The sequence below is a fragment of the Gobius niger genome (assembly GCF_951799975.1).
Source record: "Gobius niger genome assembly, chromosome: 4".
In the NCBI taxonomy this organism is placed as follows: domain Eukaryota; kingdom Metazoa; phylum Chordata; class Actinopteri; order Gobiiformes; family Gobiidae; genus Gobius; species Gobius niger.
The window spans coordinates 5,457,292-5,482,991 of NC_136855.1; the positions used below are offsets into that span (position 1 = coordinate 5,457,292).

Here is a 25,700-nt window from a genome sequence, read left to right on the forward strand (position 1 = left end):
TCGAGCGCACACACCAGCATGGTGTTAGCCAGGTTATAATTTCAAGTGAATAATAAATAATTTACAGTAAAAGTTTTTTTAATTGATTTCCAGTGGGATTTCTATTTGCACCATTTGCATTAGCGTTTTTATCTGATCTTAGATTAGTTCAAACCGACTCAAACATAAAAAAAAACCTTTATTCGCGTGATTTTAAGTAATTTATCTAATTTAAGATGGACATTTTTACAGTGTATATGATTTACAACACTGGCATGTAGAAAGTGATGCTTTACTTCAATTGCTTCAAATTGGAGAGTTCGGCCCTTGGTCTTTTGATGAAGAAAACCGGCCCTCCACCGAGCACACTTGCCGACCCCTGCTTTATAATGACAGGGAAACCCTGATCGAACGAAACTGATAATGAACCAAGATACTTAACAGAAATTAGAATACAAAAAAATGAATGATGAACTACCTTATTGTGAAGATTGTTACCACTCTGACCTGACTGTGATGGTCTTTCACAGATGCCTCAGTTTGGGGGCGGGGCCCAGTGCGCGGCGTGCCAGAAGACGGTTTACCACGCCGAGGAGATCCAGTGCAACGGCCGCAGCTTCCACAAAACCTGCTTCATCTGCCGTGAGTCCTCCTCACCTCCGGACAGATGAGTGTTTCTAAATCAGGTCTAAAGAGTTTGAACTCAAGTGTCTGTCTGAGGTTTGTCAGTTCACAGGCTGAAAATAGCAGCTGATAAACGTCTGCTGCTGCTTTGGGGAGGGCCCGACCGACTCTGGACAACTGCTCACAATTATCCCCCCATAAATCAGCGCTAAAGGGACTGGAAAACTTAAACAGGGCCTGAGAATGGACACGGTGGCACAGCGGTTAGCACTGGGGCTGGAGACCGTTGTATTTTGTTCAATACCAGTACATTAAAGGAACAGGCCACCGCTTTTCCATACTGAGATATGTTCTTACCTGAGCTGAGACGAGTTGATGTGTACCTGTCTGATCTTTGTGCGTGCGCTCAGTCACGCAAAAAGACTAAAGATGTTGTTAGCATTTGGCCTCCCCCAATATATTCCTATAGCTCCAAACGGGGGTGAAGTTAGAAGCGATCACGCTCTTCCACAGGCACAAAGACCAGACACGTACGTATCAACTCGTCTAAGCTCAGGTAAGAACATATCTCAGTATGGAAAAACCGTGGCCTGTTCCTTTAATGATACTCGGTTATGCTATGTGATTGGCCCAAACCAATGGTGGGTCAGTTTTCAAACACAGAGGTGGATTCTCATCAGCTGTAGGTGAGATTAACCTCCTCAGAAAGTGGTTTTAAAGTATAAAGCAGCTTTTCTCCACTCTCTGCTCCTGCTGCTCGGTCTCATCGAGCTCTGAGTGACTGACAGGGATTAGAGTGTGGACCACCAGAAGAAGCAGATGTTTCAGTGGCCTCTTAAAGGCTGAAGTGCACATTCTGTTTGGTGAATAAAGTGTCAGGGCTGAGACGGTTTCCTCTGTCCCTCAGTGACCTGTCGGAAGGGTCTGGACAGTCACACGGTCGCGGCCCACGAGTCCGAGGTCTACTGCAAATCCTGCTACGGCAAGAAGTACGGGCCAAAAGGCTACGGCTACGGCCAGGGGGCGGGCGCTCTGAGCAGTGACCCCCTGGACACTGACCGGCCCCAGGAGGAGTGAGTATAAACTGTACCTCGCTGCTGTTTTAAACCCAGTTTTAACCTGTTCTCTGTCAGGTCCAGGCCCAAGCCGTCCTCTGGAGGAAACACTAAGTTCAGTCAGAAGTTCGGCTGCTCTGACCGCTGTCAGCGCTGCTCCAAAGCCGTGTACGCCGCCGAGAAGATCATGGGCGCCGGCAAGGTCAGGACACCATCATCTGACTGCATTCATTTGACATACAGTATTTTGATCGTGCTTCAAACAAATTTATCTGAATTCAGATGGCGTTTTATCAAGAGTGGCCTCACATGCGTCTCCAAAATAGAATCAATCTTATTTTTTGGAGCACAAGTCGAGTGCTGGAAGCTGTTCCGTTTGAAAGAGATGTAAAACAAGCGTCATTACTGTGATAGTGTGATCACCTTCAGTGCAGCGTCTCCCTGGGTGTGGTGGAAACTTTGACTCCACAGCCTCAACAGTGACTCTGACTCTAACGCATTACGCTCTACCTTCACCAAAAAAACAACGCTTTGAAGGAGTCGGTGTTGTGTAGAGCTGTCAGTGTGAAATCATCTGCCTCCGTATGTACTGCGGATATGTAAGGAAGAGACTTGCAAACAGGGACAAGGACATTGTTACAAAATATTCAAGTACAGAATAAAGGTCCGGGGCCCTCTGTTAAGGGCTGTCCGTTCCCTGTATGACCGCAGCAGGAGCTTGGTTCGCATTGCCGGCAGTAAGTCAGACCTGTTCCCGGTGCGTGTTGGTCTCCGCCAGGGCTGCCCTTTGTCACCGGTTCTGTTCATTACTTTTATGGACAGAATTTCTAGGCGCAGCCAGGGGCCGGAGGGTGTCCGGTTTGGGAGCCTCAGGATCTCATCTCTGCTGTTTGCAGATGATGTTGCTCTGTTGGCTTCAACGAACCAGGACCTTCAGCACGCACTGGGGCGGTTTGCAGCCGAGTGTGTAGGGGCCGGGATGAGGATCAGCACCTCCAAATCTGAGGCCATGGTTCTCCACCGGAAAAAGGTGGCTTCCCCTCTACAGGTCGGTGGGGAGTCCTTACCTCAAGTGGAGGAGTTCAAGTATCTCGGGATCTTGTTCACGAGTGAGGGACGGAAGGAGTGTGAGATCGACAGACGGATCGGTGCAGCGTCAGCAGTGATGCGGTCGCTGTATCGGTCTGTCGTGGTGAAGAGGGAGCTGAGTCGGGGGGCAAAGCTCTCGATTTACCGATCGATCTACGTTCCCACCCTCACCTATGGTCATGAGATTTGGGTCATGACCGAAAGGACAAGATCGCGAATACAAGCGGCCGAAATGAGTTTCCTTCGCAGGGTGGCTGGGCGCACCCTCCGAGATCGGGTGAGGAGCTCAGTTACCCAGGAGGAGCTCGGAGTAGAGTTGCTGCTCCTTCACGTCGAAAGGAGCCAGCTGAGGTGGCTCGGGCATCTGTTCCAGATGCCTCCTGGTCGCCTCCCGCGGGAGGTGTTCCAGGCATGTCCTAGTGGGACAAGGCCTCGTGGTGGTGGGACTATGTCTCCGAGCTGGCCTGGTGTCGCCTCGGGGTCCCCCCAGAACAGCTGGAGGAGGTGTGTGTGGATCGGGAAGTTTGGGCATCTCTGCTGAGACTGCTGCCCCCGCGACCCGGCCCCGGATAAAGCGGAAGAAAATGGATGGATGGATGGATGGAATAAATGCTTGTTATTGTTTAGATCGTATAAAGTGCTGTGAAAAAGTATTTGCCCCTTTCCATATTTCTTCTATTTTTTCTGATCTTCAAGCCGAGTATAATTCCTAGTTGTGAACCTGTTCATGACAATGGCAATACAACCTATTCTCCCAGGCCTGATTACCTCCAAGTTTGTTGAATCAAGAAAATATCACATTTAGACCAGTCAGACAAATAAAGTAGGCTACAAAATCTCATAAGAAAACCTATAACGCCACAAAATGAGTCCAAGAGTGCAAAGATGACTCATCCAGGAGGTCACCAAAGAACCCAGAAGGACGTCTGAAGATCTGCAGCTCCACTGGGCTCAAAGTCTATAACTATAAGATAGACTCTGAGCGAAAATGGTGTCCACGGAAAGTTCTGAGGCAAAACCACTGCTGACAAATAACAACGGAATAGCTCGTCTCTCATTTGCCAAAAAACATCTGGATGATTCACAAGACTTTTAGAGAAATGATCTGTGGACTGAATATAAACAAATGCAAGAAATCAGGAAGGGGGCAAATACGTTTTCATGTGAGGCCCCTGTTGAAGAAGAGCAATTTGGACTGTAAAGATTTTAACAATTTCAGACCAGTATCCAACTTACCATTTTTAAGCAAAATCTTAGAAAAACTTTTTCTTTATCCAACTTAATGATTTTATTACTGCACATAATGTCCTTGAGAAATTCCAGTCCGGCTTTAGGGTAAACCACAGCACCGAGACCGCCCTTTTAAAGATTTTAAATGACTTTAGATTAAATTATGACTCACAGAAGGTCACAGCGTTGGTTCTTCTGGATCTAAGCGCTGCCTTTGATACAGTCGACCACACTATTCTTTTAACTTGTTTAAAACACATCGGCCACTCCGGTGCTGTACACAAATAGTTTACTCCCTACCTCACAGACAGGATGTGGTAAGTGTGGATACCTGCTCCTCTAAGGTCCATGGAATTACATGTGGTGTGCCCCAGGGTTCAATTCTAGGCTCAGTGCTTTTAAATCTGTATGTGCTCCCTCTTGGTGATGTCATCAGGACGGGGACGGGGTCAATTTTCACAGTTATGCTGATGATACACAGTTATACATCTCCATGTCTCCTGTTGACACCAGGCCAATAGATGCACTTTTTAAACTGTATTTTAGAGATCAAATTGATGATATGGTGAGATGGATGGCACAAAACTTTCTCCAGCTTAACCAGGACAAAACTGAAATGTTAATCATCGGCCCTGAGAGAGAGACTTTTGCCCAACTACACTGAGTACAAGATACTAATTTCAATCCAACTTGTGACGGACGATGTTCTTCACAAAGACTTGTATCTGGGATGCAACTTTTTGTGCGAAAAAAAGTTGCTATTTGTGAGTATTTGACCTTGTAGTGACCCAGCGGTTGTATGAGTGGTCAGCATGGCACCTTTACTTTCCATCACAGTGGTCTCTGGGACGCTCCAGGATCAGTTGTTTGGAAGGTTTTCACTACTGACGGACCCTCTCACTAGAAACCTCCAAAACAATGAGTACTGGAGCGTTGTAGAGGCCACCGTGATCTAAAGTGCCATGCTGACCACTCATATAGCCCCTGGGTCACAACACGGTCAAATATGCAAAATAGTAACTTTTTTTTTCTCGGATAAACAGTTCATAATGCACCTTTAAATGGAGTATTTTGACACAGGAGGAGGGCCTTGTATTAGTTCCTATCCAAGGCTTTGACTGTTTTTTATTCTCCAGCCGTGGCACAAAACGTGTTTCCGCTGCGCTCTGTGCGGGAAGAGCCTGGAGTCCACCACCGTCACGGACAAAGAGGGAGAGATCTACTGCAAAGGTAACTGAGCCGGGACCGGGACGAGGGCTGAGCTGGGGTCTCAAAACGCCTGTGTGCTCTGTTCTGTCGTTGCAGTTTGCTACGCTAAGAACTTCGGTCCCAAAGGCTTTGGTCTGGGGAACGAGGCCATGCTGGAGGAGCGGGAGTGAACTGCAGCGACGCGTGTGACAACGTCTCACTGATAGAACAGCGTTTTTACCAGAAACCACTTTTATTTACCATTTTATCTGTTCAGAAATCAGCTCCTGGCTTTACATTAAAGCATTTACTAGAAACGTGAGTGTCCAATCCTTTGTGTGCATTGTCAAAGAAGAACTAAAGACTGATGTAAAAGACAGGCACAGAGTTTATTGATCGAACTTGTTAGTGGTCACTTTAACAAAAACATGCAGCTTTTACAAAAATCCCTCAATGTACAAATATCCCTTTTCCCTGAATCACGGCACAAACTGTGACTCGACTGTTGGAGAACCTTTCCAGGAGTTTACCCACGACTTTCTCATCAAGTCCATTTCAGCTTCGAGCGCTGACAAAACTCCCTTTTTGTGCTCAGCCAAATCCACAGACGAACCACTCCATTTCTTGCTGTGGAACGTTCCGGTTATTGTGGAACGAATACTTTGCGTGTAATTACAAAGCTGAACTTGCAGGCTCCTTTTCTAAGCATTTCAGTGACAGTGACAGTTGTGAATAGGGCTGGGTACCGCAGCATCTTTTTTTCCGATACCGGTGCTTTGACGATACTTGGTTTTCGATACCGATGGATGAACGATGCTTTTTCCGATACCCATTTGTCGTCTAGAACCAGGAAACAGAACAATAATGTGTCGAAGATCTGCTAATTTACAATATCGGGTTCATCTCCAATGTCAAGGATTGCGTAGGGAAAATATCAGAAATAAAAAAAAGGAAAAAAAAGTATTTATTTGAGCTAAAACAACCAAGTTGGTTCCTCTAATGCTGTCCCTGGACCAACAGCATCAAAATCTGGATATAAAGACAGAAGATTTTTTATTTTTTGGTTCCTGCTTTTGATAGTTTTATTTTTTTGACACAATTAGTACCAGCATGAATTCCTGAGCATATAAAAAAAAAAGTAAGTCTCTAGCCCATTCTTTTGCGGAGTTATGGATTTTTAAAGAAATAACCAGTTTGCCCGCTCCAGCCACTAGGGGGCAGCTTAAATTTAAAAAAGGAAAGAATTCAACACATGTCCAGCAGAGGGCACTGACATAACAAGAGATCAGGGTATAAACAGCATATTATAGCCACGTGGTAAATGGTCAGTCTGCCCCAGGGCGGCTGTGGCTACAATAGTTAGTGAATAATAGTGAATAATGACTTTATGTAGCACATGTGTAAGTACAGGTAACTACGGCTTTACCCAAATCTAAAACATTCTCGACTGGAGCGGATGTAACGTCACATTTGAAAGCGAAGACCCACAAAACGGATCTAAATGTATATTTTTCTTTGCGTTGTGGCCGTGTGGTCGTCGCTTTTGTCACATTCTTATTCATTCTCCTTTTTGCCACTTTTATGTTGGGGTAGTGGGGTGCCCCGTACCTACACATGGCTGTAATGGAAAGTGTTTCTGTCTGAGCTTTCTAACTCCTGTCACCGGTCATTTCCAGAGTGTAGTTGTTCGCCTGTTGATTTGGCTGAAGATGGCGCTGTTTCCCAGTCTTCTATGTGAGTTTTCTATGATGACATCCTCACATCCCTAGTTTTCGTACGTAGATATCAAATGTATTCCTCTGATGTCCCACATAGTTTTGCAAAGGTTTTCTGAGCGATTACAGTTTAAGGCAGCAGCATTTTCACAAAACTTTACACAGGATTATAAAAATAAATAAATACACTTGAGTGCCTTGGTCCTTGGGAGGGGGAGACGTCTGGTAGAACCGTGTGGCGGGTTTTGGAGAGAAAGTCCTGTCATTGGTCGGATTAGGAGCGTGTTGTTAAAGTGGACGTATCATGCTTCACTGTGGCTTGTAAACCTGCTTTTTCAACTATTCACGCAGTGCTTTTATCAGTATCTAATTCAATATCTAATTCCTCCCCTTTGAACCCGAAACAACAAAGCAAATTTGAGATTTTTAAAGATATTTTTTCCACTTACAAACATCTTATTCAAGGATATTCCAAATCAACAAAAGAAAACTATAAAACTTAGACCTGGGTCTGTCTGTTGTTTACATTTTGTTGCTGAAAATATAGGAAATGTTGGCTGTTTTTTTTTTTAATGCACAAAATGCCTTATTTTTATATGAAAACAAAATATGTCATAAACATTCAATACATTCTGTTCATCATATTCATGTCAGTAATCTACAGCTAAAGTGTCAAACTGATAACTCTACATTTTATATTTTTCCCTATTGACCTTCAGAGTTGCGTAAATGCTCGGGATGATGAATTATTATGGACTTTAATAAAATGAATGACACTTTCTAGTTGCTATGAAATACTCAAAGTGAAGTAAAGACCAAACCAACTGTTTTTCTATTTGCACTTAACCTCTTAACTCCTGCCTTAACCCAGCACATTTTCCCCATTTCGGCTTTCCCAAATCTTAAAGTTTCTTGACCTGAGAGTTTGCAGCCGACAGGGCCGGGTAAAGCCTCATCTGAAAGGCAAGGCCAAAGCACTTTTCGTTTTCAGTCAAATTTTTGTAGCTTCATCGCAGTTAAATTACACGTAACACTGGCCCTGAAGAAAACGTGCTTGGGAAAGGCGGGGGTTAAGAGCTTAAACAGGCTGAAACTGTGTGTGTACTGCCCCCTCATGGCTAAAAAGTATGGAATTTGGATTATATGTTGGCGGAGGTTTGGGTAAAACCAATCTGCTGGTAATTGTAACCAAGCATTTTATGTCGTAAATACAATACAACTCAAACTCGCATAAATTAAGCTAAATACTATTACCGTCAGGCTGCACAATATATCGCCAAATGTCTAAATCACCTTTCATCTGACACAGGCAAGAACAAACCAGCGAGGCGACTTCGAAATGTGCAAAAGTGTTTTGGTCGTTTCTCATTCCCGCACAATTTGGCAAAAAACGGCTTTTGATTTTTGTGTAAATAAAATAGAAACCGAATAACTCATTAAATAAAAAAAGGTGTGGTGTTGCATGATGCGTCCCTTTAAAGACAGTTTCGTGGTCGCGGCGTCTCCTTTTGTCACGGGTCAGTCATTAGCGGAGTACCTCCACAGCTGCTCAGTGATTGGTCAAACAGTCTCTAAAGCTGCTCTGTGATTGGTCAGACCAAGTTGCTGGGCCCGAACAGGCTTTGGTCCATGGAGGTGGGCTGCGTCCAGTCCACGATGGAAGGTTTGAAAAGGCCAAAGCACCTCAGCTGGAAGAAGGAGAGCAGGTTCCTCACCACGCCGTGACTGTGGACAGAGAGAGAGAGGACGGTCAGAGCGGGACAGACTGAGGAGAGAGAGGACGGTCAGAGCGGGACTCAGACTGAGTGAGGGGAAACTGACTTGTACGGGTTCTGCCTCAGGGACACGTTCTGGCGGAGTTTCTTCTGGTGAGCTCCGAGCGTCTTGATTTCTGATGTGGTCAGACCCAGGAACGCGATCTGCACAAAAACACGTGTCATCCTCATTCTTGAAATCATATAGCGCTTTTTAAGATACCCAAGCTCTGTAAATGGATGAGTGTGAGGGAGATGTGTTGCCAGGGCCTGGTGTGAGTCAGAACCCTGGTGGAAGCTAGCATCATGTAACAGAGTGCAACAAGTAATCTAGAAAGTGCAAAAAACCCAACAATTTGCCAGTTCACAGTAAAACTAGGAATACTACTTACTACAGTGTTTTATGTTGAAACACACACAGACCTGGTAGAGCTGACAGAGCAGTGTGACGGTGCTCCAGCCGCAGTGATACAGGGACAGCAGGAACATGGACAGCACCCAGGGAGAGCAGGACACAGACCCAGAGATGACAGCCCAGAGCCCGGCCTCGAACTGCGCCGCAGGGCAGTGGGACCTCCAGTCTGAGAGCCACAACACAGTGTTATCATAAGCGACAGCTAAACTTTCACGGATGAACATGAACTCACAGATAATGGAGCCGTAGATCATCCAGCATCCCATCAGCGACAGAGACAGGAGGAACAGCACAAAGAAGTGGTGGTTCCTGGCTCCTGCAACAGAAAACTCCATCAGCTCATGGCAGCAGAGTGTGACGGAGCTCTGTACCAGCACTCATCATCGGACTGAAGACTTGAATAGGATTTTCATCTGCCGTCCATGGGCCAGTTTTAGCCAAATAAGAACTCAGAGAAATGTTCAGATCTCAACTGTTTTGATCTTTCCTGGGAACTCGCTCTGCTTTGTCAAACGCGCTCCATGTAACGAGAAAGACGTGTCGGCTTTACAGCTGTTCACTGCACAACGCCGCATCCCCTCGGAATGAATGCTTTATTATAAAACCTATCTTTGAAATATTTTTTTTTATTTCATGGCAAAACCAACCTAAACTAGCATCTTACTGACTTTCAGGTGAATTCCAACAATTAAATGTTTTTTTGATAATTAATCCCCATTTGGATTCGTCATATAAATCATACATTTTCCCACGGCAGTCCCGGACTTGAGCTGCGGCACACAGTAGTCGAGATATCGGGCAAACAATTCACCTTTGGTTTGTCAAAGAACTCTTGGATACTCAACAGCACTTCAAGCAAAAATATTCCATGGACTGATAAACCCAAAGTTGAACAGTTTGGGAGGAACACACAACGTCATGTGTGGAGGACAAATGGAACCGCACCAACATCAAAACCCTAACCCCACTGTGCAGGAGAATCATGGCGTGGGGCTGTTTTGTTGCCTCAAAAAAATGAATTCACAAGTTTATCAAGAAATTTTGCAGAAAGATTTGAGACATGCACAACAGCGCGGAATAAGTAAGTGAACCCCTGTATTAAATATCTGCTGATCGTTCTTTTGCAGCTGCTTTTCTGTAGTTGCAGATTAGATAATCACAATGATCAGGATGAATCTTAGACCATTCCTCTTTACAAAACTGCTGCAGTTCAGTAAGATTCAGGTAGTGTAGTTATCTCTCTCTCGCTCAGCCCGCTGCCTTTAGCCCGTTTTTTGTTGAAAAAGTTGATAAGTGGTCTGTAAAAGTGCCACATACTTATCCTGTCTTTTGTTGTCTATGCTATGCTAGTCTATGGAGTGAACGCGTTTAATGCAATTTACCAGCAGGCCGCATATAATATAAATACAAAATTATCTTGCATTTGGCACCCAGGCCGCGTGTTTGAGATGCCTAGTATAGGGCTTTTAAGTAATAATCTGACAACATCTACTACTCTTAGAGGAATATTTGACCTGTATTATCTGTACTTTTACTGTGACTGCACTGTAATGTTCTCGATCAGTTCTCATGTAAATGTAAGGTCTGTGTCGCACCGATGCAGCCGTTGGTCCAGATGGAGTGATGGTCCTGTTTGGCCACACACGAGTCACACACGAAGCAGTGGTACGTCCGCACAGGCTTCTTAATCTGCACACATCAGCAACAAACGTTCAAGGAAATTAAGGCCAGTGTTGCCAAAATTGCCTATATTTTCTGCAACACAATGTAAATAATGGATAGAGCCATTTTTTTTCTCTTTTTTTTCTCTGACATTATAACGAAGATGTTATGGGAGAAAACTAGCTACAAATCTCATTGACCACTGAGTGAAAAATCTGTTTTCAAGAGTTCATGTCCATAAACCTGCACTCACCATACATGACGTGCAAAATATCCTCGGATCCAGACAACCTGCTTCTGCCAAAACCACCACGTTCTGAAAGACACACAAACATAGACCATTGAGAACTCTTTCAATGACTGATTCGTTATTGAATGACTGACCATTTTCTTCTCATCCTCTGTGGCTCTGATGAAGCCCGGGTCGGTCCTGCAGCAGCGGAGGTAATAGTACAGCAGGCAGGTGGCGTCTACAGCGAACAGCACCTGCACCAGCGCCCCGGGACCCTCTGCGCCGCGGTTAAGGAGCTGTGCAAGTACAACAGATGCCCTCCCCCCTCCTCCTGTACTGCTGTAGTGTATAACTGAGATGGGACATTAAAACTACGAACCAGGAACTCATCCCTCTGTGGTCGCTCCCAAATAGCAGTTTGTTACTTCAATCACACATATCTCTTTTCTGCTGGCAAAAATTCTACACTTATTTGACAGCGCGGTAAGCACACCACAGTAATCAAAATACATAATATATGGCAGAGCGCTTAAAGTCTCCTTTGAGACGTTTGTGTACGAGTTTGACCACATTTTTGTTGCAAAATTCATGTTCCATGATTCTCTTCGGATCATGTTTAGCTCCATTTATCGTGCAATTTCACATTTTTACCTAAAATAAATATGTAGCAACATATTTGTCATTAGAAAAATGCTTATAATGAGTAATTCATTAATGATGGATAAAAATAGCTCATGACGGACAGACAGTGAAATTATCCCTAGAGAAACCACTACTGCTGCCTAGTAAATACAAATCAGACTGAGCTTCTGCCTGGATGAGAACAATTAACACATATCACATTTGTGTACATTTCATCACCAGTGGTGGGAACGCTACTTTAAAAAAGTAATTAGTAATAACTACTCACTACTTGTTCCAAAAAGTAATTGAGGTAGTAATCTTTGGTGCATCTTTGGGTTAAAAATAAGTTCCAACACTATTGATCAATGATCACCAACTCCATTCTCCCCCGCAGCCACAACTCTTGTGGGGACGACAAGCTGCGGGCGGGAGTAGTTTTTGGCGCCCACCCTCTGCCCGCTCCCCATGCCGCTGCAGCAGGAAATACAGCCGAATTGTGCCACTTTGTAAACTCATAACGATAACAGTGTTGTAACAATGGGGAGAGTAATTCATTAGATTATCTCACTACTGAAAATTCTTGTTCTTAAACGCCGTTATTCCCAACACTGTTCATCCCGTACGCGCTGGTCAACACAGTACATGCTTACGGGCGCCCTGGTGGAAAACAGGGGTACTGCAGAATGAGAGCCTCATCACCTCGAGCTCACAAACTGCTGTAAACCAGCTGAAATTTTCTTTCAGCTCCAGCTTGCCAAGAAGAGTGAATTACTGCAGTGGGAGCCCATGTGCAGAGCCGCAGATTCAATCATCTGAAGAAATTAAATTCAGATGAGGTCAACCGACAATGTCTTTTGATTTTGAAGTCGTTTTGAGCCCTGTTTAATCAAATGATTGTAATTTCAGGTGATGCAATGACCACATCGCAGGAGAATACAATACATCGCAAAAGCAGGTCTTCGTCTGACTGAGACATGGTTATTGCAAACACAGAAACCAAAACACACTGGAACTTAAAAATGTGGAAAAAAGTTCAGTTTCTGTCATGACTTTCTTAAAGGGACTATAAGGAGTTTAAAAATGTTAAAATTAAGTATTTTCCTCCCCCTACATGTTCCAGCCATGTCCTAATGTGTAGAATGAGCTCAGACCTGTTCACCACAACTGCCTCTAAAATCCTGCACTGTCACTCAAAAATGTGTCACTTCGGCCCGAATTGCCGTCATGCACGAGCTTAATATAGAAGGTGCAGTTACACATATGGCCTGAGGTGGCAGTAGTGAGTATAAAATGGCGAACTTGCTTCCAGCCCCTTTAAGTTTAACAGATCATAATGTGTCAAAATGGTTTAGTAACATTTTTAAACATGTTATGGTTAATATCAATAGAGCGGCTTCCTGAAGCCACTGTGAGACTAGAGCATTATTTTTCATATCACTGAAGTGTAAAGTGTATTGTTAGTTTGTTAGCGTAAAAGATATCAGGCAGGAACCAGAGCACCCATGTGACCATCATCCAGAACACGGAGGCCATGAGCGCCGTGGAGGGCAGCAGGTTCTGGAATGCCGGGCTCCGGAGGTTTCTGTACAACATTAGAGTGGTCAGCGACTGCTTATCTCTCATTAGATTTTGTAAAGGGATGGATCTCTGACCGTGAGGCGAGGTTACTGACTCCGATGATACAGGCCAAAAGGATCCCCTTCAGGAGCCAGGACTCTGAGTTCAGGTCCAGCACGGCCCCGATGCTCCCGAACAGAGCCGCACAGACCACGAACTGCACCAGCCCCTGGAGGACACAGAATACACAGGTGTACAGTGTTACCACTTCAGAAACATGTATACAACGCAATAGTGAAGGCATCTGAAATAAAGACAGAAAGTCTCTGGGCTGCAACAACTGTGGACAAATACCCCTTTGGTGCGAGTTAATGGTATTCAGATGAGGCCAAAAACTAGAGGAAAGAAGCAGCTAAAACAGGGGTCAGCAAGTTTGTGGTGGAGGGACGATTTTCTTCAGTGCCAAAACGCCAAAAGCCAAAACTCATAATTGTAGCCCAAAATAAAGCAGCTATCCACATTTTATTTTATTAGTGATTATGTATTTGGTCTCTGATTTTTGGAATAATATTCCTCCAAAATCCTCTTGGTGAAGGACCTGAGTCCCCGTGTCTCGTGCAGTCCGAACTGCATCTAATCTCACGCTCGTAACAAACAACGAGTGTTTCGCGACTAGCAGGTCACGTTGTGTCACAAAATCATTTGTTTGCAGAGTGGGTTGGAGTGGTCAAAAAGCCAATCGCCTCTGCGTACAGCTGTAGCATTATATTAAATCTGAACAAAAAATGTGAACAAAAAAAAGTGAAATATGGACATTGATAAAACAAGCAGCGTTTTGAAGCTTGTGAATGGGAGAATGCATTCATGTAGCTGAATAGAGAGAAAGAGTGAGAGAGCATCACTTTTATTAGAGCATGATTAAAACTAAGGATGTTTTTAAGGAAACTCCATATAATGCCTCTTTACCTCATGCAGATTTGTATCTTGTTGCTGATGAAGCTGAAACGCATTAACTGAGCACCATGATGCTCAACAGCAGATTTAGAAGTTTAAAAGTAGGTCAATGCTCAATTGCCTGAAAACTAAAACATAGGCTAAAGATAAAATATTTAAAAAAAACCTGTCTGTCAGATAGATCGTACAGCCCTGTTTGTCATTTTAGTGTTATCTAGTGTTTTTCCCACCTCGTAGTCCAACCTGTGTGTGTACTGCCTCCCAGTGGCTAAACGTAAAAGTGAAGTGCAATTTTTGTATTTCTTTTTTGAACACACAGCGATCTGAGAAGCGAATCATTTTGCGTTCATGCCCAGCAAACGAGGAGGCAGAGGCGCAGCTTTTTTCAGCATTACAGCCACAAAGCCTCAAACGCAGAAGTCATTAGCACTAAGCGCACCGTGGAGAGGTCAGCTACACAACCACGCAGCGTGATCATTTTCTGTGCTTATCTGACGCTATACGTGGTGGTTCCTCGTTGGCCTGGCCCAGCCGCCCCCGGGGTCTAAAACAGGAAAAGGTCATATCGCAGAAACCTGTGAATGTTTGTTTCCCCCCACGTACCTTGTATCTGAGAGCGAGGCGCAGGCAGCGGGAGTTGGAGCTCAGTCGCTCCTGTTTGATGTGGTTCAGCATGTGGATGAGCAGAGGGCTGTGCACCTGGTGGGCCAGGTCCAGAGGAGTGTGGCCCTAGAACAAAGACAGAGACACAATGAACCATCAGCTGAAGGGATTATCACAGTGCTTTTGTTCAACCACCACCCCTCACAAACAGAAGAACCGATGCCTACATTTACCTCTTGGACTGAAGAACTAAATAATCAAAAACACTTAAAGTCAAAGACCTCAACTGGTCAAAGAAAGAAAGAAATGTTTTCAAATAACTGCCTAAAACACTGAACTATTCCTTAACTATCCCTCACTTTGGAAATAAGTGCTAGGTCAACGTTGAGCCGAGCTGTCCAAACATGGGCGAGAGACTGGAAGTTGGCACATAGACATGGTAGGATTATTTTTGGGACGGGGAATCACATTAAAGTAGAAAGACCTCGTGGAAGCAGCGGAAGAGACAAACGTTGAGCGGGTGCCTGAGGAAAACTCCCACAAGGCGGAGAAGAAAAAGCTAAGACATGTTTGTTGGCCACTCATTTAAAATCACTAGTTAACATGTTGGCTCACAGTCTAACCATCTGTAGAGCAGCCATAACTTTGGTTCATAATGAATAAACAGGGCGATGCTAGTGTGGATACAGCAGAATAGAAGACCTGACCTCTGCTGCGCTTCTATGTCTCCTTTAGAGTAGAATTACTTTATGCAGATTAAGTAGCCATGTGCTCAGGTGCGACTCAGGCCTGCAAATTCATACAATAGAACTGGGAAGGCCTTTATACGCCAATTGGACTACTACAACATATCTGTCACTGTGAGGGCTATAATACTGCATCTGCTGCCACTGCTGTGGGGATTAAAGGCTGGGAAACACTTTATGTCCCAACTTCAACTCATTCTCTTATGTTTGTCGACTCAACACTGACCAAGTCAAGGTAGTTTGTACATTTTCACGGCAGCAAAAACCCCTTTGGAACGAACAACAGAATTACAACATGAATAAATAACTAATAAAAGCAAAAGCACTGCAGTCTTCTCCTCACGTTAGCGTTCTGAGCGTCCACACTGGCCCCGGCCTCCAGCAGCACATGAGCCGAGTCCACGTTTCCCGCCAGAACAGCACAGTGCAGCGGCGTGTTCCGGCTGGACAGGTCCACGGCGCTCACACTCGCCTCGTGACGGACCAGGAAGTGCGTGGGCTCCGGGCTGCGGACAGACGTTCAACAGATCATCACTTAGTCCACTGGTCAGGGCTCAGAAGTAACATTTTTACTTATGGGCGCCACTTTAGAACTGACCCTGAAAGCACCCTGAACACGGAGTTCTTTTTCCCTGCCCTCTGTTTTTTCATAGTTGTGTACATGGCAGATGCTAATGTAATGGGTTGCATGAGTACTCCCCCTTTAACGTTTCGACATTTTGCCATACTATGGACCACAAACAAATATATCTAATTGTGAAGTGAAATGAAATTTATCCATGATTGATTTCAGGTAAAAAAGGACAGAAAAAAAAAAAAAGATCACCACACAAAAAGTGCAGGATAAATATAGCAAAAATGACCTTTTCTGTTTTGTCACCAAAGGTTACGTATAAAACTGAATGTTTGTGAGTAGCCCAAATAACAATCCAGCTGATTGTGATTCCCAGATGTTGTTTTCAGTGCTTTAGATGCACACGCCCGACCAAACTGATGGCACTTTGGAGCCCTGAATATTACTGTAGGAATGTGACGGATAAAAAGGCCTCACCCGATGATCTTCTGAGCTGCCAACATCAGCGGCGTCTGTCCGTTACCGTCTGTGGAGTCCACCTCCTTCAGAAACAAAAGAAGCAGGTCAGAGTGCGCAGATGGTGCAGAGGAAGCTGATGGTGCAGAGAAGTGTGGCTCAGACCTGTCCTTTGGCCATGAGGTAGGCGGCGACAGCCATATGCTGGAAGAGGATGGCGAGGTGCAGCGCTCTGTAGCCCTCTCCGTCTGCGATGGAGGGGTCTGCTCCATACCTCAGCAGCTGGATCACCATCTGCAGGTGCCCCTGTCTGTAAAGGACATGCAACAGCAACGAGTCACGGTTCACAATTCCACTCAGTTTCCAACGCTTTGGAAGTTTTCATAAAGCAGCAAAGCAGACCTTTAGTCTTGGAGAAGTTACAGAGGTTTATGTTTTCAGGTTAACTTCAAATCATTCATTACACTGTAAATAATTCATAAAAATAATTCATTAGGCTCTTTCGTTTCATCCAGATCAGACACTTTCCCAGGTTCAGCATAATTTTCCTTATTCAATTCCTTTTTAGCTTGGTCCTGACTTCGTATTTTTTTTAAGTCTTGTTTTAACCCAATTTAATGAAAAAAACATCAACAACATTTAATTTAAATCTACTGAAACATTCAGTGCTGAAATGGTTTAAAACTATTTCACAATGATATAGTTATTGTGATATTGAAGACAGTTTTTGACTTTCCGAGGGTAGGCTGAGCACTATCAGGGCTTTAGGGCCGCACTCAGAGACACACTGTCTGTGCAAAAAGGATTCTTTGGATTATCGATAATGATGCCTTAACTTCAACTCCACACTGTAGTGTTTATTTGTTCGATTCATACACGGTAGTGGTCAGCTATTACTGCAGCCACAGATGCTCTGGGGTAGAATAAGGCTATATTCACACTAAGATAAAAAGCTAATAATTTCAGAAAGTTTCTCTGTTAACACGGAGCCAGCTAAGTAAATGCGTGCGTCCACATGCATTGACTCAGGTCTGTGAAAACATCTACCAAACAAAATGGAACAAGACTCTAGACAGTACATGTGCAGGATTCATGATCTACAGAAGAGATGAGGAGCTGAATTTATGCTTCAGACTCACAGGACGAAAGCAGAAAAACTGTCAGAGGCCAGACTTTTACTGTCAGTTTTTTCTCCGTGTCACCTGTGGCTCGCCATGGAGCAGAGGAGTGGAGGATTATGCAGTAAAGGTTATTATAAGGTCAGTAGATTAACCTCTTAACCCCCCACCTTACCCAAATGCAGTCCAGCTGTACCCAAATCTAAAAGCTTACAACATAGGCCAGTGTGACGCCTCATTTGAAAGCGAAGACCTACAAAACTCATCTAAACAGATCTGTTCATTGCGTTTTTGCTGCGTTGTCGTCACTTTTTTAAAAACTTTTTTTCATTGCTTCTTTGTCACTTTTCTCTTTTTTTTTGTTCCCGTTTCATCACACATTGTTTTCATTTTTGTTGCTTAATTTTGTCACTTCTCATCGCTTTTTTGTTACGTTTTTTGTTGCGTTTTTTGTTGCGTTTCTGTAGCTTTTCTGTTTCTCTTTTGTTTGTTTACTTTATTGTCCCCGTAGGGAAATTTGTCCTCTGCATTTAACCCATCCTTCGATGCCGCTGGGGCAACCCGTAAGGAGCAGTGGTCGACGGCCGTGCCGTGCCCGGGGACCCATCTCCATGATGTGGAGCCAGACTGATGGTCAGAATCACCTGGCTGGAGGATTCACCTATTGCACATGTTTTTAGTGGTAGGGGAAACCGGAGTACCCGGAGGAAACCTACACAGACACGGGGAGAACATGCAAACTCCACACAGAAAGGCCCCGTCCTGGTGGGAATCGAACCCGGGACCTTCTAGCTGTGAAGCGTTTTTGTCACACATTTTTGTCACTTTTTCATGCCTTTTTTGTCATGTTTGTAATGCTCTTGGTGCATTTCCATCCTTGTTTTTGCCTAATTTTTCTCACTATTTTGATGCTTTGTTCTTTTAATTTTGGGTAAAGCCAAACTGGAGAAAACGTGCTTGGTTCAGGTGGGGGTTAAGAGGTGAAGGATAACTGACACTGTGATGTCATCGCTTTTGTAAAAGTTGCGGAGACGCCGTAACGATGGAGTCACATAAACAGCGTTTTGAGATCTTTCCACTCTGAGACTTGGGTCGTGGAAAATGTTTGTTTACAGACCCCCAAAACACCGGTTTTGTGGGGACGATACACTGGATTGCTCGAATATTTTTGCATTTAGTCCTTGACTTTGTGTGGAAGTGGGTGATGTGTCTTTCACAAGGACACACAACAGTCTGCACCCGTCAGAGCTGGATCTGAGGAAGAATGCGCTTATCAACTGAGCCACACCGGGCAGCCCGCGCATCACTAATGGTTAAAGGACCTTTGTCTACTATGGAAAACTCCTGTACGACTGAGAGCTCCTTGTTAGACTTGGCTGATCGTGTCTAACCTGATGGCCCAGTGCAGGGGAGTGGAGTTGAGGTCTCCGCCGAGCTGATCCACTACGGCTCCTTTGGACATGAAATACCTGCAGGAAACACATCTTGAGTCGGGCCTGTTTCACCACCTCGTGACATCATCGCTCAAATGCACATGACTGTAACTAAACAGGAATGCAGTTATTCCTCACTTGACCAGCTCCAGCCGGTTGTTGATGGCCGCCCAGTGCAGCAAAGTCACATTCTCTTTGTCTGGATGTCTCACGTCATATCCGGCTTCGATCAGCTCCTTACAGCGATCCAGCGCTCCAAACCTGAGGAGACAAGACAGAAATGCAATTATCTATGTGGAATCAAAGGGCTTCGGAGTCGGTGCTTTCTGATGTTACTATTCAGTAGATTCATCTGCTGCGCATCAACAAAGGAAAACTGGGTACCGTTAAACAATACCAGTATGGAAGCAGAAAAACTACTGGTATTGAAAAAATAAAAGTATAATCAAATAAAATCTTCTTTCTATAGATCCAGGTTTTGATGCTGTTGGTCCAGGGACACCATTAAAGGAAGTGACTTGGTTGTTTCAGCTCAAATATTTTTTTCCCCAAATTGTTTTAACCCAATATTAGCTCAATTTATTTCCCCCTTTGAACCTGGTATTCGAATATTGTATATTCCACACTTTATCGTTAGTGAACCAGTATTGAAAAAAATGTAAGGGTACCTACTAGCCCTATCAAGTGCACGGATTATGTACAGATTATTGTCCAACAGTGACACATATATAATGTCAAAATATTAGCTAAACCAATACAGAAATCAAAGTAAAATAAGACTTTATTCATCTCACAATGAAGAAATTCACTTATTACAGCAGCTCGAAAGAACACTCAGGGCATACAAGGTGGATAAGCATGTATAAGACTCAAACCCTGCCCCTCTCTGTTCAGGTATTTGTCTTTACATACCACACTGAGAATGAATCGTTTACAGATCTCTGTACGAGGGTGAAACTGCGGGTGTGGCCGGTTTTTCAGGAAAACTGGACATGCTTGTACAAAGATATTTTCACTAAAGCCGGAACCCAAATAAGCAAATGAGCAGTGTTTTTAATGATAAAAACTTCCAACAAATCCTCATAAATGAGTTCATTCTCGTGATTTGATTCAAACTTACTCCTGGTTTAGCTAGAAAGCAGTTAATTTGTATAGTTAATTTGTATAGCACCTCACACAGACAAGAGAAGTCACAAAAAGCTTCACAAAAGAACAACAAAAATAGATGACACTGGTTTTGGTTTCATCCTAAATTTAGTCCTGGTTTATTTGATAATATTTGATCAAAGCCTTCTATGGACAAAGGTTGAAAAATCCGGTAGTTTGGTTATAAAAATTAAAACAATGCAACTGGTTTGTCCAATGCTATTGTTATGTCCATATCAAATCAAAAAAGTATGGTTGGAAAATGCAATATTGATCTATACGTTTTTCAAGCAATCTCCCTCTAAACCAGTGGTGCCCAAACTTTTTGTCTCCGAGGGCCAAAATGAAAAAGTGCCTGTGGGTCGCGGGCCAAACACGGCGATGTCAAGCATGAAACATATAACTGCAAATAATAAAAGTTACTTTATTTTCTTTTTTGCTATACCTTTGCATTTATTTCAATCTATGCAATTAACCTCTTAACTCCCGTCTGAACTGAGAGGATCTTTTTCTTCACGTCATCAGATTTTTTTTTCCATCATTTTTTTGTTGGGTATTCAACTCTTTTTGTAACTTTTATGTCATTATTTTGTCATTTTTTGTCACATTTTTGGCATTTTTTCGTCTTTTTTTTTCATCAATTTTTCGTCACTTTTTTGTCACATTTCCATCATTGTTTTCGTCTCAGTTTTGTTGCTATTTTCACAGCTTTTTTCCAGAAGCTTTTGGACTGGGGTAAAGCCAAACTGGAGAAAATGTGCTCAGTTCAGGTGGGAGTTAAGGGGTTAACATGCTACAAAAGCCTAGTTTTAGTAGAACAAAATCAATTATTGTAGCAATATAGAGCAAAATGGAAACAACACCTTCTTTAAGTCAAAGAAAATGCCATATTATATCATTTTGAAAGTGTCAGTTCAGCATAAATTATTTTATAAGTCATAGATGTCAACGATTTTTGCAAAAAAAAGTTGGAAAAATGGGAAAGTTGATGCTACGACGCTCTGTGATTGATAAACACCAAGACACCACAACAGTGTTTCCTTAACTTTGCGAAAGGAGTGAAACAGCGCCCCCAATTTGACGCTGGTGGACAAACAGTGAACTGCATCCATATTTGCCATTGAGAATGAACGGGAGAGAGAGTTATTTACCAGATGCGGCGCAAAAGTAGGTCACCCTCTGGCGGGCCAACCTAATTGTTCCGGCGGGCCAAAATTGGCCCGCGGGCCCCACTTTGGGCACCCCTGCTCTAAACTCTCTAGACTCTAATTTCAAGAAACCTGTCCATGGGTCAAGATAATTACACTTAAATTATTATTCAGATAAAACAAATCCCTGCACTCCAAACTAGATCAAAAAATCTAAATTTACTTGAAACAAAACTCAAACGTCATTTGATTTTCAAGAGTACTTCTTGCAGAGTAGAGAATAATCTTTTCTGCATTTGACCCATCAATGCTGTTCTAAAACCTTTAGGAGCAGTGGGAAATCGCAGTTCAGCGCCCTGGATACCCACCTTCAGATCTTGAGGTTGAGGGTCAAGAGTAAGTAACTTAAAGAAAACCCTAATGTGCATGTTTTAGATCAGAACTCAGACACGGGAACACCATGCAAACAAACTCACTGAGCGGCCTTGACAATGTCCCAGCTGTTGCTCTCGTCGAGGAGGGAGCGCTTCTTGGGCTGCTCCATGGTGCTCTCAGGGCCCGATCCGAACATCATTCCCCCAGAAAAGGCACTGGATCTGGGGCCGTGGCAGTGGGGGCCGTGTCCATGATGGCAGCTCTCCCCCATGTGACTCTGAAGCAGGAAAACCATGAATGAATAAATATTCAAAGCATTAAAAACTAGATGAAAATTAGGATAAAATGCTACAAAAAAGGGACAAAACCATGACAAAAAACGTGATGGAAAAAGTGACAAAAACGCAAAAGGGATGAAAATGCAACAATGAAGTGACAAAAGAGCAACAAAAACGCAGTTTTTAGATTTGGGTAAAACTGAACTGAAGAAAATGCACTCGGTTAAAGGGACAAGATGCAAGTTGGTCATTTTATACTCAGTACTGCCACCTCAGGTCTTACGCGTAGCTGCAGTTCCTATATTATGCTTGTGCATGACAGCAGCTCAGAGAGCAACTTATGCTTCAAAAACACTTACGTAAAATGCGACTTAGCTGGACTTCACCCTGGAGAATTAGTAGCCAAGATAGTATTTCAAAGAAAGTGACTTGAGTTTAGTCCTTATACTTTACAATATTGAAGAAGAAGAAGATCTTTATTTATAAAGCGCCTTTCACAGACAAAGCGCTTTACATGATACAATTGTACATTCACTCCATACTCGGTGGTGTAAACTACGTTCGTAGCTTCAGTTTCCCCTGGGGGAGACTGACAGAAGTGCTTTCGCGACTGTACACGTCTGCGCCAACCACCATACAATCACTCACACACATCATTCACCGTGGCCTATTGTGCATGTTTTTAGTGGTAGGGGAACTAAAGGGGAAACCGGAGTACCCGGAGTAAACCTACGCAGACACGGGGAGAACATGCAAACTCCACAGAGAAAGGCCCCGTCCTGGTGGGAATCGAACCCTTGACCTTCTAGCTGTGAAGTGAGAGCACTAACCGCTGCGCTACCGTGCCGCCAGCTGTTAGCAGATTGTGTTCAGCATGTTCAGAACAAACAAAAAATGCATCTAAAATTTGAGTTATCATGCGTATAGAGCAGTGGTTCTCAACCTGGGGGTCGGGAGACAAATTAAGGGGGTCACCAGATCATGTAGATAAATATCCATATTTTTATTAGCATGTAATCTAATATTTTATTGTAGCATGTGTGTGCCATTATTTGTATGTAATTTGATGGATTTTACTTTAGACATTTGTTTTTTTTCTTTGTTTTTTAAGAATCATGTATAGGCTAATGTGCCTATTTCTCATGGTGTGACCAGGGCGGGGGGTCCCGAACCCCTTTAACTGTTATAATGGGGGTCGCGGCTCCAAAAGGTTGAGAACCACTGGTGTAGAGATGTAGAAAGTCTTTGGCGAGCTACCTAGAACGGCCCGAGCTACTGGTTGGAGATCCCTGATGTAGGGGATGAAAATACTTACTTAACATTTTTAAACTCGTCCCCTTAGAGGAGCAGGCCACCGTTTTTCCATACTGAAATATGTTCTTACCTGAGCTTAGACGAGCCCTCAGTCACGCAACAAGACCAAAGATGTTGTTAGCATTGGGCCTCTCCCAGTACATTCCTATAGCTCCAAACCGGGTGAAGTTAGAAGCGACATCCAGGGGCACAAAGACCAGACAGGTATGTAATCAACTCGTCTAAGCTCAGGTAAGAACATATCTCAGTATAGAAAAAATGGTGGCCTGTTCTTTTAATGCGGAGGGTAAGCGGTTACAAACATTACATTTCTATACATTTTAGATCAATTTTTGTTTTACATACACTTTTTTCAAGAGGCAATCAATACTCAGTACTTTTTAAATTTCCCTTTATCTACATTTGAGAATGATTGATGCTGATAGTTAAATATTACGTAGAAACGCCAAAGTGACAATTCATTTCAAAATAAAAAACATTTCATTCTGCATGACTTCTTTCTGACCTGCCTAAAGCGGATGAGGAAGTAAAAGCAGCAGGTGCAAAACTCGTTTCACTTTTGGCCACGAGAGAAATGCTTTTGGGGAAACAAAACCAGCAAGTTAAACCGTGGCATCAGTGTTTACATGGCACCTCCACATCACCTTTGAAATCAAAATAACACATCTGACTTAAATAATGGTCTTACTATCGATAGATCCATTGATTTCACTTGTTAGTTAATTAAACCAACTTCAGTAAAATAAATGCCTTTGACTTTTAATGGAACATATGGTTAGGCTAAATTATTATTTATTTCCACATAATATTAATTATTATTATATCTATAGTAGAAGCCACTTTTGAATAAATCTTTCCCAGTAGCCGCTTAAGTTTACGGGCTAAGCTTTAAACAATAGGATTAGAGTTAGTTTGATTTGCATACTGTTTTGACAGCTCTTGGTTTTCTTCCTGGTTTTGTGACAGCCAGTTTTAGCCACGTTTATACAAATATCTTACTATAAATGCCATGGTTTAGAAGAGCATATTGATTCTTGTTGATTAAAATTGGTCGTATCGATAAATAATTGACAGGTGTGTGTGTTTGGAGAGTCGCTTTTCAGAGCTAGCGGCTAATGCTAAAGCTAAGCTACAAAACAAAACAAAACACCGCGGTAAATGGGGGAACACAAGGCCCGCGGAGCCGGGTCGCAGTGTGGGTGAAGCCGGGTGAGAATGTGATGGAATAAGCGTGAAAGGTTGAGGAGAAGCAACACTCACGGAGCTGTCCTCAGTCCAGTCCATTCTCACTGCTGTCAGTGTGAAGGAAGCGGCTGAGCAGAGCGGAAACACCGCCACTTCCGCCACAGCTTTTCAAAATAAAACACATCTACAACATATCTGTCACTGCACATTACTTACAAAGCTTGAACGATAAAAGCTTTAGCGCATCCATTAACCTCTTAACCCCCACCTGAACCGCGCACATTTCCCCCAGTTTAGATTCACCCAAATCTAAAAGCCTAAAAAAAAAGCATCAACATATATAGTGACGAAAATGACGAAAATGAAACAAAAAGAGTAGGGGATAGCTGCAGACCCGGAGCCGAGACAGATCCACCGTGAAGCGAATCCAGCGTGATAGTGCGCCCTCTGCTGGAGAAGGCGGATCCAGACCGATCAGCTTTTAGCAAGGTTGATGTTGTCTGATGTTGATCTACTTCACGCATGTAAGGGGGGTTAGTAGGCTGAGTTATTTAAATGTTTTCATGAAAGCAAAACAAGATTCTTATGAACAAATTTGAAAAGCTATGCTTCTGTTGATTGATAAAAGATAACATAACTTCGAACAGCACACAAATTGCTTGTTATTTTTGTTCCTAAATGATCCTAATCTTAACCTAACCCTAATCCTAACTACCTTAACCTAACCTTAACCCTAATCGCAACCTAACCCTAATCCTACCGGTGGTGTAGTCTTCAATTTTCTAGTGGGTATACTGTATTTTTTAGCCAATTATATGCGCTGAAAAAAATTGCCCGTCACATACTATTAATAATATTAAATGTATCACAGACAATTAAATAGATTATAAGCCAAACTGTGAATATAAATGTCACAATAACAAGCAATAGACCCATAGGATTGTTCTTGAAATTCAAAGGCTATAGCTAGACTATAAGGCAGTGGGACTGAAGCCAAAATGAAAACTTCAGGATATATTACACTCCATCGAAACTACTGAGAAGCCAAACATTAAAGAGGTCAGCAGGTCATTGGTAACTTTCACTAGGGCTGTTTCCGTGCCAGACAGGATTCATAAATGACAAAAGCTGGAAGGCAACTGCGTTATCTAAAATTGTTGATAAAAAAACATAATTTATATTTGGGTCTAAAATTAAGGGATCTTAATTAGTTTTTTCCAGAAGAGGCTGAATAATGGCGTGCTTA

At 43.2% G+C, this 25,700-nt stretch overlaps 2 protein-coding genes across 2 annotated transcripts; one reads left to right on the forward strand and one right to left on the reverse strand.

The window, feature by feature from the left end:
• Window positions 1-509: 509 nt before the first annotated feature.
• On the forward strand, window positions 510-5,356 carry csrp3 (cysteine and glycine-rich protein 3 (cardiac LIM protein); the record flags this gene model as incomplete). Its single annotated transcript, XM_079554942.1, has 5 exons — window positions 510-621; window positions 1,511-1,676; window positions 1,737-1,860; window positions 5,114-5,207; window positions 5,283-5,356. 5 exons carry the CDS (start codon window positions 510-512, stop codon window positions 5,354-5,356), a joined length of 570 nt encoding a protein of 189 aa, XP_079411068.1.
• Window positions 5,357-7,951: 2,595 nt separating this feature from the next.
• Window positions 7,952-24,596, reverse strand: zdhhc13 (zDHHC palmitoyltransferase 13). The gene is made up of 17 exons (XM_079554908.1): window positions 24,530-24,596; window positions 21,779-21,954; window positions 19,147-19,269; window positions 18,967-19,044; window positions 16,623-16,767; window positions 16,479-16,543; window positions 15,771-15,933; window positions 14,682-14,807; window positions 13,220-13,353; window positions 13,048-13,149; window positions 11,096-11,219; window positions 10,965-11,027; window positions 10,645-10,738; window positions 9,282-9,365; window positions 9,058-9,215; window positions 8,702-8,799; window positions 7,952-8,605 (listed from the first exon to the last, which is right to left on the reverse strand). The coding sequence occupies exons 1-17, from the start codon at window positions 24,551-24,553 to the stop codon at window positions 8,473-8,475; spliced, it is 1,890 nt and encodes a 629-aa protein (XP_079411034.1). The 5' UTR covers window positions 24,554-24,596; the 3' UTR covers window positions 7,952-8,472.
• Window positions 24,597-25,700: the final 1,104 nt, after the last annotated feature.